The 14,312-nt window shown below is 29.8% G+C and overlaps 1 protein-coding gene across 8 annotated transcripts in view; it reads right to left on the bottom strand.

Moving 5' to 3' along the window:
• Positions 1 to 70: 70 nt before the first annotated feature.
• Positions 71 to 14,312, bottom strand: part of LOC107439607 (BTB/POZ domain-containing protein 6) — a 68,470-nt gene continuing 54,228 nt past the window's right edge. For 2 of the 8 annotated variants that reach the window (XM_071178858.1, XM_071178857.1), the window contains exons 2-4: positions 11,209 to 11,483; positions 8,545 to 8,616; positions 71 to 1,815 (exon numbers count right to left, since the gene is read on the bottom strand). In XM_071178858.1, the coding sequence (XP_071034959.1) occupies positions 726 to 1,815; positions 8,545 to 8,616; positions 11,209 to 11,315 (1,269 nt within the window). In that variant the 5' untranslated portion in view covers positions 11,316 to 11,483 and the 3' untranslated portion in view covers positions 71 to 725. Of the gene's footprint in view, positions 1,816 to 8,517; positions 8,617 to 11,208; positions 11,484 to 14,312 lie in introns of all 8 variants that reach the window. The other 6 variants (XM_071178852.1, XM_071178854.1, XM_071178855.1 and 3 more) reach the window with 4 other exon arrangements.

The following is a 14,312-nucleotide window of genomic DNA, read 5'->3' as shown; positions in this document are numbered from 1 at the left end:
ATGCTGAAAATAAGGTGCTAAATATATTAAGTGAAAACAATTAGGGTAAAAACTTAAACTTGTACCCATATAAAATGTTCAACGACAGTTAAACTTTTATTAGAATATATTTTCAATGAGCGAAAACAGGTGAAGTAAAGTAACATTTTAGGTGATTTACAATGAGCATGTTCGTATCCGTCACAATATCACTCAACCATTGGTTACAATTTTCCTTAAACAGCTTTTAACAGGCAGTGCAAATAGCTTTAGAATTTGTATGAAGTATATACAAGGAAACAAATGTCACCAATTATCAGAGCTATTATAGAACCAATGAAAACACTAATGAATCAAATATGACAGTCACTAATTGTGCATGAATTTGAAGTTACTTTGGGTTTGAAGTTACAAATTGTTTTTTTTTATACTTATTCTCTTTTTTACATTAAAACCACAGAAAATGTCCACATTTTTATCTATGTCAGCGAGATTTCAAAGCTACAGCTGAATATTACAAATTGCTTACTTTGATCGGCTTAAGTTGTATATTTCAATTCCAACAACTTTCAAACTTAGTTGCAGTTCGCAAATATATATATCTAAACTTTCAACAGCACAATAGAATGCATAAAATCCACATTTACAACACTTATCATAATTTCTTGCAATTCTGAATTTTTGTGCTTGCCTTCAAAAAAGGCTTTTACTTGATCCAATCTGTCAATCAAATGAAGCTGTTTCTTTCAGCAGTAAAAATGTAATTCCGAAAATTCTGTTATGTCCAGAATACTGGAGAGTTTAACTCGAGTGAAAGGAATAAACTGGAATGTGACTCCTTCTACGTTGTCTTCTCTCTTTTTATTTCTAAGTAAAGGCACGATGACGTCATCATTAATGAGCGCATGAGCCTGAAGTTCCACTTCGTACTTCTCACCCCTTCGAATGTAATATGGCTTCCTCAGGGTGATAGTTGTGTCCTTTCCCTTGGAAAGTTGGAAGGATACTTCAGACTCTTGACGCTCTATTTTTCCATCCACCATTCTTCTAGCTATTCTCACTACACCTGTGTACTTAGGTTGCCTTACAGCATAGTAGTTATTGTCTAGCCTAACAGGGAATGCAGCTCCCACTAAGAAAACATTCTTTTCTATTGTTGAAAACCGTGCTCCAAAGACCCTAAGTGGCCTCCCTGGTGGAGAATAAGAAAGTCCTCTGTATCTAGTGCAGACGAAGTACTCTGGAGGAGCAGTTCTTTTGTTATATTCTGGAGATAATCCAGGAGGCACAGGCATACATTCTGGTATTGCCAAGTTCATGAATACACTAAAACACTCGTCTAAAGTGAGCAATCCACCTTTTGCAGGACCTTTGGCGAATTCTTCAGATGACATCGCCATGAATCGAATGTATGGTAGATGGCTCTCTAAGACTTGTCGAACATTATCCGGATCATCTGGTATTTTTCTTCTTTTACACTCATCTTCTCCCCATTGCACTAGAGATGTATAAACGGTATATTCAGAGTACAAATTCAGGTAACTTCTACTGGCGAGCAGTTCAGCAGTACTGGGAAGTACCATTGGAAAGCTGGGAGATGTGAGTACATGGAATGTCTGTCGATCCATAATGTTCAGACACAGAAAGATGAGAAGGGGTGCATCTACGGATTGGGCAAATTCATATATCTGGCAGACATTTTTTGCATTGACGTTGGCTTCTAAATAGGTGAAACATTGTTCCAGGAGATGGGGTAGAGCGTATTTCTTGGCTGCAAATGCGGTCATCATGGCATCTTCGATGCTTGTTAGACGCAAACCATCACTGTAAGCATACCTGTAAGGAATAATTTTATCTGAGTGATTTAAAAAAGCTATGTTAGATTTTTTTTAAACAATCCGAAATAAAAAATTGGAATCAAATTAATAATTGAGAAAATTAGAAACAACAAATAGGACAAAAATTTTTCTAAATTAAAAATATATAGTTCAATAAATTTGGTGATTAGTCAACATGACTATATACAATAAAATGTATACCCCATTTTTATACTTACTTCATCAGCCATATACAGATACAATATAAATGAAAAATTAGTGATTAGAATATGCAATTGATTTCTGAATAGAGAAAGTATTCTTTCAAACAAAAAACCATTCACAAACTTAAAAGGAAATGACAACAAGTGTAACAAAAAATCTCGATATGAAAAAGAATTTTGTTTTACATATTTTATGATGGTGAATTGGAACATTTTATTTATTTTGAAGTTATATGAATTGTTCGTAACCCACTGGCGGTTTAGTGAAAGGGCAAAATTGGGAGAATGTTTCTCCCCTATACACTATTTTTCTATCGAAGTACATGGAAAAACCGTTTTTGCTATGCGGAGAAGACTGCTGGTTAAAGTTTGACTTTTTATGTGCAGAATCTTCAGAGGGTTAAGTCATCCTCCAAAAACGGCGTATGATTCATAAAACAATGAAAAACATTCTAGTTACATTTCTCGGTGGAGCTATAAAAGTAGCACTCTTGAGATGTCAGATAATAAAATCAAAACTAAACTGTTGTAAGGTTTTTTTATGTGTAATTTCTAATTTAATTTTGGGAACTCGAAATGTGCAGTAAGAATGTATAACAGATGTGAATGTTTGCTAGTAATTAACTGCAAATTGAGGTTATACTAGAATAAACCATATTTACATTGTCTCAACATAACTACTTCGTTTTTAAATGAAATTAATAATACATTTAATCCATAAATAAATTAAAATATAGCCTTCAACATAGATAAATATAAAAAAAATAATTTATCGACAAAGTGCTAAAGTTATTCTATTTGTGTATAAACAATTTTCTTCAAAAAGTATTGACAGACAAAATCAGATATGCTTTTAAGAATTTTTAATCCGATGGAGATTAACCCTATATTTTTGAAAATTATGTTCAAATTATATTTTGATAAAAAAATATCTGTATTTCAAATGCTCCAGAAACGAATATATTAAGTATGCTTAATATCGCAACTAAAGCGTGCATCATGAAATCGATATTTTTAAAACATTTGTTATTTACACTAAACACAATAGAAAATATAAATTTGAAAACATCAACAAATCTTCATAAAAAATACAGCAAAATCGGAGAATAATTTTAAAAATATTAAGTAAAATATCTTACAAAAAATTAATTACGACCACTGGTTCGGGAAAAACTACAACATTTTGTTTATCTTAATACAGAGAGAGAACGTTTATGGGAGTAGTTTAGGAACAAATAAGTGTCCTTAAAATAAATAATTTGTTCAAACTTAAGGGCTCAAAATAAACCAAAAAAGTTTTGCTTGATCAAGATTATATTTTACACATGGTGCCATTTCATAGTAATAGTTATTTAAATCTTAAAAGATCATAACAATTGTTAACCAATAAAGCTAAGTAATCTATACCGAGGCAGTTAAATATCGTTACAAAATATTAACATTTAATATAGTTCTAGGAAAGAAGAGAAAAAAAAGATGTTTAGAAGATTTAAGTCAGTTGAATACTTTAACGAACCATTAGCATTTAATATATACACCAAGGAAAGAGAAAAAAGGATATTTGTAGTAAGGTAGTTAAATATCTTTATGAACACTATTAACATTTAATTTAGTTTAAGGAAGGAAAAAATAAGATGTCTACATTGAGGCAGTTAAATACTTTAACGAATATTATTATCATTGATTTTACTTCTAATGATCTAAAATAGAAAACAGGGATAAATGAGTCATGAAAACGTGCGATTAAACTAATTTTTGATTGATTAGAGCCGCAAGATTACAAATCATTCATGTAATAAAATATTTATACCGAATTCTATAAAAAACTATCTTTTTTTAGATGTAGCGTGTGAACCACTTTTCAAAGAGAGTTTTAAAACAAACAATTCGGTCCATAGTGGTTTTCGAATGTATGTACTATACCAAATTCTGAGTAGATCGGTTTAAGATTGCAAACTTGAATAAAGAACATATATACATATAAACATTCTGCTTTATTTATATAGATGAGAAATATGCAATGATCATTGATTTAAATTTGAAAGAATTTTATATTTCATCCTATCAAAGTCCTAACCTATCAAAATTACATATTACAAAGCTCATTGCGATTCAATAATACTTAAAGCCAAATAAAATAAAATTTTTGAAGATTTTTGAAAGAGAAAAACCGGGACAAATTGAATTTTACAAACTTTCTCAGTGTTAAAAATTTATGTAGGGTAAAACAACCAGTGAAGGAACACTACCCAGTGAAGGAACATTTCATATATATATTGATTAAAAATAAGAATTTGAAAGTTTTTCTTTAGATTGATTGGTAACAATAGCTTACTGCCAAACAATAGGAAGTCATCTAGCAATGTTTTGGATTACCTGCTCAATTAGACTTCTCTGGAAAAATTTTTGAATTTGTTATTATCTCTGCAAAACCTTGTTTCTTTGAAAAAATTATAAGGTGAGTGCTTGTATTTATATGTTTGAAGTGGAATTAATTGCATGCAATAGTTTTATTTTTCCCACTGTGAAAAAAACAATTCAAAATATAGTTATTAAAGTTACGTTTTATTTTTTTAAAGCATCATAGCATAATAAAGTGCTGAGATAAGGGGGTGTTTATTCACTGGATCACCAAACGATGAAAAACCAGTGCTCCTTTACTGTTTTTTTTCTAAGTTAATGAAAATAAAAGATAAACTTTAATTTTCTTGTACCTTTAGTGATGTTCCGCATCAAAAGTATGTTAAAAATACGAAAAACAACTTCTAACCAGTGAGGGAACAGGCATGTTCCTTTACTGGGCATAGATTTCCCAGTGAATGAACAGTATGTGTTAATATGTTGACACTTTAATTTTCAATTCATGATTACAAAAAAAAGTTAACATTTTCCAAGTATTTATATGTTATAATTTCAAGAATAGGCTTGTTTTTAAATATTTGTATGGCTTATAAATTCATAAAGAGCATTAAAAAATAACCAAAATTAAGTGTTCCTTTACTGGGTGTTCATTCACTGGTAAGAGCTGTTCCATCACTTGATCTTCTTACTAGTTGCTATTTGAACCTCCAAAACTTTAAAACAATATTGTGGAAGTTCTCTACAATTTGTTTTACATAATTTGCAATTAATAACAAATATGTTGACACTGTCATTTAACTGAAATTACGAATTTTGAAGTTAATATGATTTTTTAAAAGGCAAGCAAAGCTTAAGTGCTCCTTCACTGGTTAGTTTACCCTATAAAATCATTTTCTGAAACCGAAATGTCTTATTACATTTGAATGAAAGCGTTAGAATGGATAGACTATCGTCTGCTTTTAGGTATTAGGAATAAAATAATAATAAGAAAGCTTTAACAATCTACACTAATGACTGAGAAAGTTATAAAGACATAATTTTAAAAGACATTAAGGAGCTTCGAAATTTTTTTTTTCAAGAGGAAACTTTGGAGCATCGCCTATTATTGCGGACTAGCAATATGTAATATAAAAGAGAATGTTTGCGTCTGTATCTTTATTCAGTTCTAAACTAAGCACTGAACTATTTAATTCCTGTACTTTTACATTGAAACTACAATGTGCAATAGAAAATAGAATGTTCGCATCAGCACCTTTATTCAGTACTAAACTGATCACAAACAGTCCAATTCTAATATTCTTACATTAAAATTGTAAACTAAAGCATAATATGACAAAAAAGTGCATATCACAATGTATATTTGCAAATTAACAGCTTGTTTCAGTTAAAAAGTAATTGGAATAGTTCTAAAATAATAAGCAATAATTATCTTTTCTTCAAATCTATCTTTTAAGGTTTTTAAGATTATTCAATTATTTAAATATGATTGAATATTAATATTTAAATTTTATAAAAATTTGCATTTTCGATTTGTTTTTATATTTTAAGATTATGGCACTGATAAATTAGTTTTTATGGAATGTTTTCTGCTATAATAAATAAATAAACAGGGAAAAGAAAGCAAAAATTCAAAATAAAATTACTGTACCTTAAATTAAAAATTATATTTTGCCATAATGCTCTCAGTCAAGTACTAAAACAACGAAACAATACATCCTTCTATAATGTGTTAAATGAGAAAAAAAAATACAAATGAGCCGAAAGTAATAAAAATAAAAGATAGATTTCCCTAGAAGTACCCATTTCATTCCCTCGGGTGATGAAAAAAGCTATTGGCGATAAAAAATCGATAAGTTGAAGCATATAATTTTCTATCTTTACCCAGTAGGGAAAAAAGAGGGAAAAAGTCAAAACAATGGCCGTATTTCTATTTATGGTTGAGGGAACTTAATGAAATGCATTTGATATGGTGTCGGAGGGTCAAGATCTGAGGTTGTATTTGGGTCATTGCTGATTTGATAACATGAGCACCACTGGCGAGTTCTCTGTATCACGCTGAGTACTAGAATGGACCAGAAAAGTAGGTTAGTTATATCCATCTATACTTTTGGCAGCTGAGCTCACAATGCCAAAATATCATTTTATAAATCTCAAGGGACGATAACCAGACAGTAAGTAGTCTGAAAAAAATATTCGATCGTACTCAGGTTAAAGCAATTGCCAGCGAATGATGCGTTCTGTTAAGGAATATATATTTAACTATCATGTGATGATAAATCAATTTTAATTTATAGTAAATTACATTTTTAACTATTAAAACTCATATATCATAAAATTTAGAATGGTATTAGAATTTAAAAAAAAGATAGATGTTTGTGTCGGAAACTGTGTTCGTTTAAATTAGATTTGTATTATGTAAAATTTAGCAAATCCGTTTAAAAGTTTGCTTGTATATGCGTAATTCTCAAAAGATGGAAACTATGACGGTAACAGCAGCTAAGTCTGAGTTCTATTATTATTTATATTATATGCACTAAATATTAACTACTTATGCAATATACTTATCTATTTGAATAAAAATATCACAATAAATTTTTTTTCATTAAATGTTATTTTTAACAATAAATTATGGAGAAAAAAATTATCGGCGTTATGTACGTTTCAAGTTTTAGGCTATTCTATATTTCTGGCTTAAAAAAATAACAATTTGTTCTAGAAATATTTCATAGAAATACTAGAAAAATGTTCAAATACTTGAAAAAATACTTTTAAGAAGGAAATAAGATTAAAGTATTTGCTTTAATTTTTTAAAATAATAGTGCTTTTTCATATGTTATTTTTTTTTTGGAAATGCATCAAAACAAAAAAATTGTTCTTCCTAAAATATCTGTCGCAGTAATATAACTTATCTGTTACTCCCACTGCTTAAGAATATTAGTCTAGTGGTTAGAGAATCGAACTTCAGTCCGAAAGGGGCCAGGATTCAATTCTCAACTTCGCTGAGACCCACCGAGTCCATGCGTTATACCTGCTAATAAAGTCTGTGGAATCAAAAGACCTGTAGTCGGTCGCTGAACAGTACCATGGGTACATGGATCTGGAGAAAATTTCCTTCCCGTTCATATTTATGTCAAAATTAGGGAAAGGACCTTACGAATGAGTTGTGCTGTTCTTTATCCTTTATTTTTGAGCTAAGACGTATTTTCACCCTTGCGGTGCTCTCTTGTCAAACGAAATACACGCCTTCCTGACAATCACGAAGGCAAATGGCTTGTCCAAGTGGTATAAAAAACAACAGAGCATCAAGCAACTGTCCTAAGAAAACCTAATACTTTAATTTGTTAACATCTAGACACTATTAAATTTTTTTTTGGTGTTACATTAGCAGAATCACCAACATGTCTATCCAAAATTGGCTTTTTTTGGACTGAAATTTTCATTTGTTATAGTATTTATAGAAAACATTTGAAATAATTTTTGCTAATTCCTACTACTAGACAAAATTTTATGTTTACTCTAAAATATTTGGTGGGAAAAAATGTAAATTTAATTGTCATCAGATTTTAAAGTTTAGATCTGTGCTATGCTTCTACCGTTTGAGAACTACCCATATAATTTTTTTAAATGAGAAATTAAAAATGAAATAACCACATCATTGATGAATTTGACTGATCAACGCCATGACTTCTCACAACATGATATGAATGCACTTTTTTGATAAAATTTTAAGCTACGACATAATTTAAAATCTTGAACACTTGGAACTGGATAAAGTACTACTGATGGATACTTTTTTACACTATTTAGAAGTCAAGCCTGTACCTTTAAAAATTGAAACTAGCTCAAAAAGTCAACGGAACTAATATGATCCTGAAATTTTATATAGTTCACTGCCAATAATAGTTAATAACATTTTAGATCAACAGAATATAAATTAAATTATGAGGAGAAAAACAGACGAGTTAAAACCATTTCACAGAGCTGTTCATTTTACTCTTAAGATCAATATCGGATTTAAGTTTTACAAAATTGAGAAACATTAGTACTAAAATTAGACATGCACTACTACATAGAAAAGTCTAAGACTAGAATCTATGGGTCTAAGATAAAATAGTTAAGAAGAGGTTGTTATTTACGATTCAAGAAGGTTATCAATATCAAACCTTGGACGACTAGCCGCCCTCAAGGCTTCCTCTAGCCTCAGGTAACGTATGAACGCTTCATGGTCACTGTACCTATTACGGGAAAAGTACCAGTTACAGACAAATAACCGTGATTATTTTTTTAGCGATGCCATTTTGTTTCAGAGGAGTAATTTTAACCTTTCAATTTTAAAACCAAGAGCCTCATTAAAAGGAAATTCTAATTCATAATATATGATAAAGATTGTATTGACCAAAACTGGTGCAAGGTAAACACCCAATTTCAACATAATTTCATAAAAACCAAATGTGAAGAGCACACTATTAGCCCATATTAATGAAATTATATTTCATACCCATCAAATAAGTGTTTGGATTTAAAAGATTCGCTATAAGTTATGCTATCATAATATTTAAATTGAAAATTAGATTTTTTATAATGTAATACTAACAGTAAATAGCGTGTTGCAAATTTTTTTAATTGTTATCATAAAGAGTACTTTTTAGAGAATATTTCCTTGATTTTAAAAGAATTTTTATTGCAACGAATTCTTATTGCAGCTCTTAAAGTCTAAAAATATATATATTGTCCAACGCAAGAAAAGGAGTAAAAAAAATCTATATACTTTGCATTTTGATCACTACATCTATTTATTATTATTATGAAAAAAATTAGATTATCTGTTAAAATATTTCAGTCATCAAATTGGAACAATTATTATTATCAGTTTTAAAATAATCAAATTAAATTACAAGATTTCTTTGATTTTAATACAATTTTCCTAACATTAAATACATAAACAGTCCTTTTTGTTATGAAATTTATTTTAACGTAACGTTTTCAGTAGATATAAAGGGCACAAGTGTATCGCTTGCATTTTTAACTTGTTCTAGCATATTTTATTGTTCCATCAGAATAAATGCATCAAACTTGGTTTGAGTGAAAAAAAACAATAGCAATCAGACTTTTTTTAAAAAAAGAAATATGCAAGACACGACTTTCAAAGTACAGAAGATTTATAGAAAAAAAAGTATTATTAAAAAAAAATCTCATGCTTTTAAAAACGGGCAAATTAGGAAGAATTTGAGTACCAAAAACCAAAAGAAATTGGTTTGCTGTGTGCATTTCACATGTTGATGTTTAATAATAATGCTTGTTGATATTCAACATTACTGATAATATAGTTGGTTTTTCTTCTGTTGAAAATTCATTCGGACAAGTGAAAACTGTGAGTTCAAAAACAAGCAAAATTATTTTCGGAACAATTCAGATTTTTAATTATCCCACAACTTTTTCTTATAAAATATAAAATTATTTCAGCAGAATAGTATTTACCTCTTGAGTATCTATATAAAATTTTGCCTCACAAATTTTATTAGCCATGAAGGTGTAAATACTAAATTGGTGTAAATACTAAAGCTCAAATTGGTATTATTTTAGTAAAGTAATTGGTATTATTTTAGACTACCTTAAAACAACAATTTTTATTTAGCTTATTTGAAAGTAACAGAGTTTATTTTAGCATGTCCAAGCATCTGTGTAAAATATTTTCAGAAAAATTGGACATCATATAGATAGATAAATGAATCCACTTGAAAAAAAATCTTCCAACTGGAAGCAGATGTACAGAAAACAGTGAATGCAGACAGTTTTTCTCATTGTGAAAAAGTTGTTACGCTAGTTTTTTAATAATTAATTTTTAAATCATTTTATTAGAATTATCAAAGTTGGAATCCATACTCAAATCAAAAATCGAAATTGGGATTTGTACTCAAAATAAAAAGTTGAAATTGGGATTCATGGATAAACCGAAAAATTGAAGTCAGGACCCATAAACGAAATGAAAAAATCGAAATTAAGATGAATACGCAAATCAAAAATTCGAAATTGGGATACATTCACCAACTGAAAAATCAAAATTGGGATGCGTACACAAATCAAAAAATCAAAATCGATATTCATACACATACCAAAAAATTAAAATTAAAATTCTTACATGAACCAAAAAAAAAAAGAAATTAAAGTAGGCACCTATCAGAAAAAAATAAATAAATCGAAACTGGGATCCATGGATGAACCGAAAAATTGAAGCTAGGACCCATACATGAAATGAAAAATCGAAATTAAGATGAATACGCAAATCAAAAATTCAAAATTGGGATCCATTCACCAATCAAAAAATCAAAATCGGTATTCATACACATACCAAAAAATCAAAATTAAAATACATGATCCAAAAAAAAATAAAAAAATAAATTGGCTCCTATCAAAAAAAAAAAAAAAAAAAAAAAAAAAAAAAAAAAAAAAAAAAAAAAGAAGTCGAAACTGGGATTCTTACTATAACCCCTAAAAGCGAATTAATACTTAGCAGACTGATAGCATATTGTTCAGATAGTAGTATTGAATTATGCTATGTCATCGACGCTTATCGACCGATATGCTATCGGTCGGTAAGCGTAATCAGTTCGTCAGTCTAAACCAATTCTGAGCTTTCACCAGAAAGAATCTGCGGTTGAGTAGCTGGATGGTCGTGCATATGTACATGCAGATGAACCACCAGCAGTCGTAAAACAAGCATCCTCATATAATTCATTTAGTTTTAACAATATTTAAGCTGGGATATTATCATTGAAGTATTCTTTTTTAATTGAAATTAATAGATTAAAATGCTGGAGATTGCTTACCTTAGAAGGTTCTCGAATCCGCTGGGATGTATATCGGTGACGCGTACGACTCTGCTTTTGTTGGCCATATCCCCCTGGAACATAGCCTCAAAGACCGGACTAGTCATAGCAAGGACTACTCTGTTTCCTGTGTACTTTTTGGCTGCACTGGGAGCCCCAACAATGAATGTTATATCTGTGAATTTCTTTTTCTTTAACTGATGGACTGGAGTGACCACTGCACTCTTGTGAAAGGGCTCCCTGGGATATGAGACCGATAGGTCATCCTCAATCTCCTGAAAAAAATTTAAACAAAACGTGATAATGATTGGAATAGCATGCTGTGGTCACAAAAATTAAACATGATTAGAGATCTCAGAATGTTTTATTTTATTATCAGTCATATGTTGGCATTAAAGTTTAGCCCATATTGGGCTAAAATTTAATCCTTTTGCTTCTTTACCATCGAAATTTCATTCAAAATCTTGTTTTTGTAAATTCTTATTTGATTTTCGGTTAATGTAAAAACTTGTTTGTCTCCATAAAGATAATTTTGAAATAGAGTAGAAAAGTTATGTCCTAGTTATGCAATTGAAGAAAAACAGAAAATAGATAAGTTCTAAAATAATTAAAATAAACATATATTCATTACCAAGAGGATGTATCCTCTCCAGGTAGTTAAGAATAGAAATACAAGAGAAATTTATTAAATTCTTTTTTGAAGAGGATATAGGCAAGTTGGTATCCGCTATGATAAATGTCTAAGCAATACGGATAACTATATAGAAAAATAGTTTCTAAAATGCTCGTTTATGCAAAAAGAAATTTTATTTAAGAAAAATAAATAAAATGAGACTTTTTTTAAAAACAGTACTTATTTTCGGACATGCCTCATAATAAAGAGACATAAATTTTAGCTTTAAGTTTTAATTTTGAATCAGGTTGGTATTTTGAACAGAATTGTCATGATTATAACTTACACAAATATAACAAACATAGCTAAAAAGACAAAATAAGTTTAATATAGATAGCATAATGCTTAAAGTAACTTAAAAAAATATAAATCGAATGTTTCTATATTCAAAATAGATGAAGAAAAAATACCACTACATAAGCAATGAGAGACTTACAGTTGAGTACAATTTAACTTTTATAAATTTTGTGTCTCTTGAAGATTTCAAATGATTTATAAATTCGAAGTCAAAGATTTTTGTTTCTTCTTAATTAATTAATTAATCCTATCCTATGATTTTTCTATTTAATGAGAATGCACCGACTACAGTGAAAGCTCTTAATAGTAGCAGTGCTTTATTCAGGCCCACTATAGCTGCACAATCTGTTATTGGTTATAGCAATGAGAAATAGGAAATGAAAAGCGGTGTTTAACCATTCCCGAAGGAGTCTTTTCAAAGAAAATGTAATTTCTTCAAACATGAGTACTTAAAAATACATATATTGTTAAAAAATCTACTAGTTACGGTGGAGCACCCCAAAATGTACGAATGAATGTTCATTAAATCATCACTGAATTTCTATTCAAAAGCTATTCATTTATGAGTACGTGATTAACAATCAGTGGTTTAGTCCAAGTAATAAGCACATCGAGTTTAAAACTTGCAATTAAATTAATTATTTAAACTAATATATAAATGCTTTTTAAATTGTCTTACTTAATGCTAATTAATAATAAATTAACCAGCAATTTAAGTGCTTATTTTTATATTGTTTGGTCAAAATTACCAGTAGGAAATAAATATACATACCAACCAAAGCCCAAACACTTAAACTATTTTATTTTGGCAGTCATCTTACAACATGTACGAGACAATTGCACTACCTTGCATCAAGCATTTTCCAAAAGGCTTTTTCCTCAATTATTAACTTATTTAATGTAAACTAATAATAATTAAACAACAATTCTTGCGCTTTTTATTTTTCACTGTCCGGTCAAAATCACAAGCAACAAATGAATATACATACCAACTAAAGCTCAAACATTAAAATTATTTTACTTTGACAGTCATCCCACAGCGTGTACAAGTCAATTAAACTAGCTTACAACAAGGATTTTCCCAAAGGCTTTTCCCTGAATTCAGGAAAACTGCTTTCCTGTAAACTCTCATTTGTTTCTCGTTGTAGTATTTTTTTCTTGAGTTGGATTTTGTAATGAAGATGGAATTAAGGGCGTGGCGATTCCCGGAAAGAAAAACTTGTATGGCCGTTTCATTTACTCAACTGTCTTGTGTCTCTGAGGATGGTTAACGCACATTTCCTGGAATTATCATATTAGATGGTTCATTTCCGTGTGTTGATTATCTAAAAGTTTATTTGCTTTGCACAACTTCAACGCCCTAAGGGTCTACTGATCACGATGAAACTGAAGAAGATAATTTAAATGCGGTCAGTGATCGCGTGTGTGGGAGCAATTAGGATTACATCATCAGATTTATATTGACAGAGCCAACTGCAACTTTTAAATATATTAAAAAAATCTATGATAAACCTAAATTGATATAAAACTGTCTATTTCAGGATCGAAGAAATGAATTTGAAATACCTATACTAGAGGCCAGAGCCCCGTTTCATGAGGCTCTTCACCCCTCTACCTGTTTGCTACGATGGCATCTTTCTTTCTTCGATAAATTAGTGAGAAAAGTTCCTAAAATTTTTTTCTTCCAAAAGTTTTCACTTAAAAGGAATGGACTAAGAACGTACTCTCGTTCAAATACGCACATCTTTGCAAAACGCAACTGTCCTTCCCCAAAAATTTACTGACGAAAAAACAAATATGGGGCTTAATATATCAATATTTATGAATAAATTTGAAAAAAATATTATAAAATATATTTTTCCCAGCTATTTATTAGTCTAATTACTCTATCCAGTTAACGTGTGTATAAGAAAAAGTGCTTAGTGCGAAGATGACTGAGGGACAAAGTACTTTTGTTTTCTATAGCCTGAGATTTTTTTGACAGACCTTAGATACTTTTGTATTGCTGCTTTTACTTCTGCAATCAGTTTCTTTCTCCAAGCTACAGTTCTTGTCAAAAGATATTTTTTGTTGTTGAAATGTACGAGTTTAAAAACGAGTATATATACAGTACGAGTACGAATATATATATATA

This window comes from Parasteatoda tepidariorum, chromosome 3 (assembly GCF_043381705.1).
Source record: "Parasteatoda tepidariorum isolate YZ-2023 chromosome 3, CAS_Ptep_4.0, whole genome shotgun sequence".
In the NCBI taxonomy this organism is placed as follows: Eukaryota; Metazoa; Arthropoda; class Arachnida; order Araneae; family Theridiidae; genus Parasteatoda; species Parasteatoda tepidariorum.
This window is presented reverse-complemented; position numbering and strand designations above follow the sequence as displayed.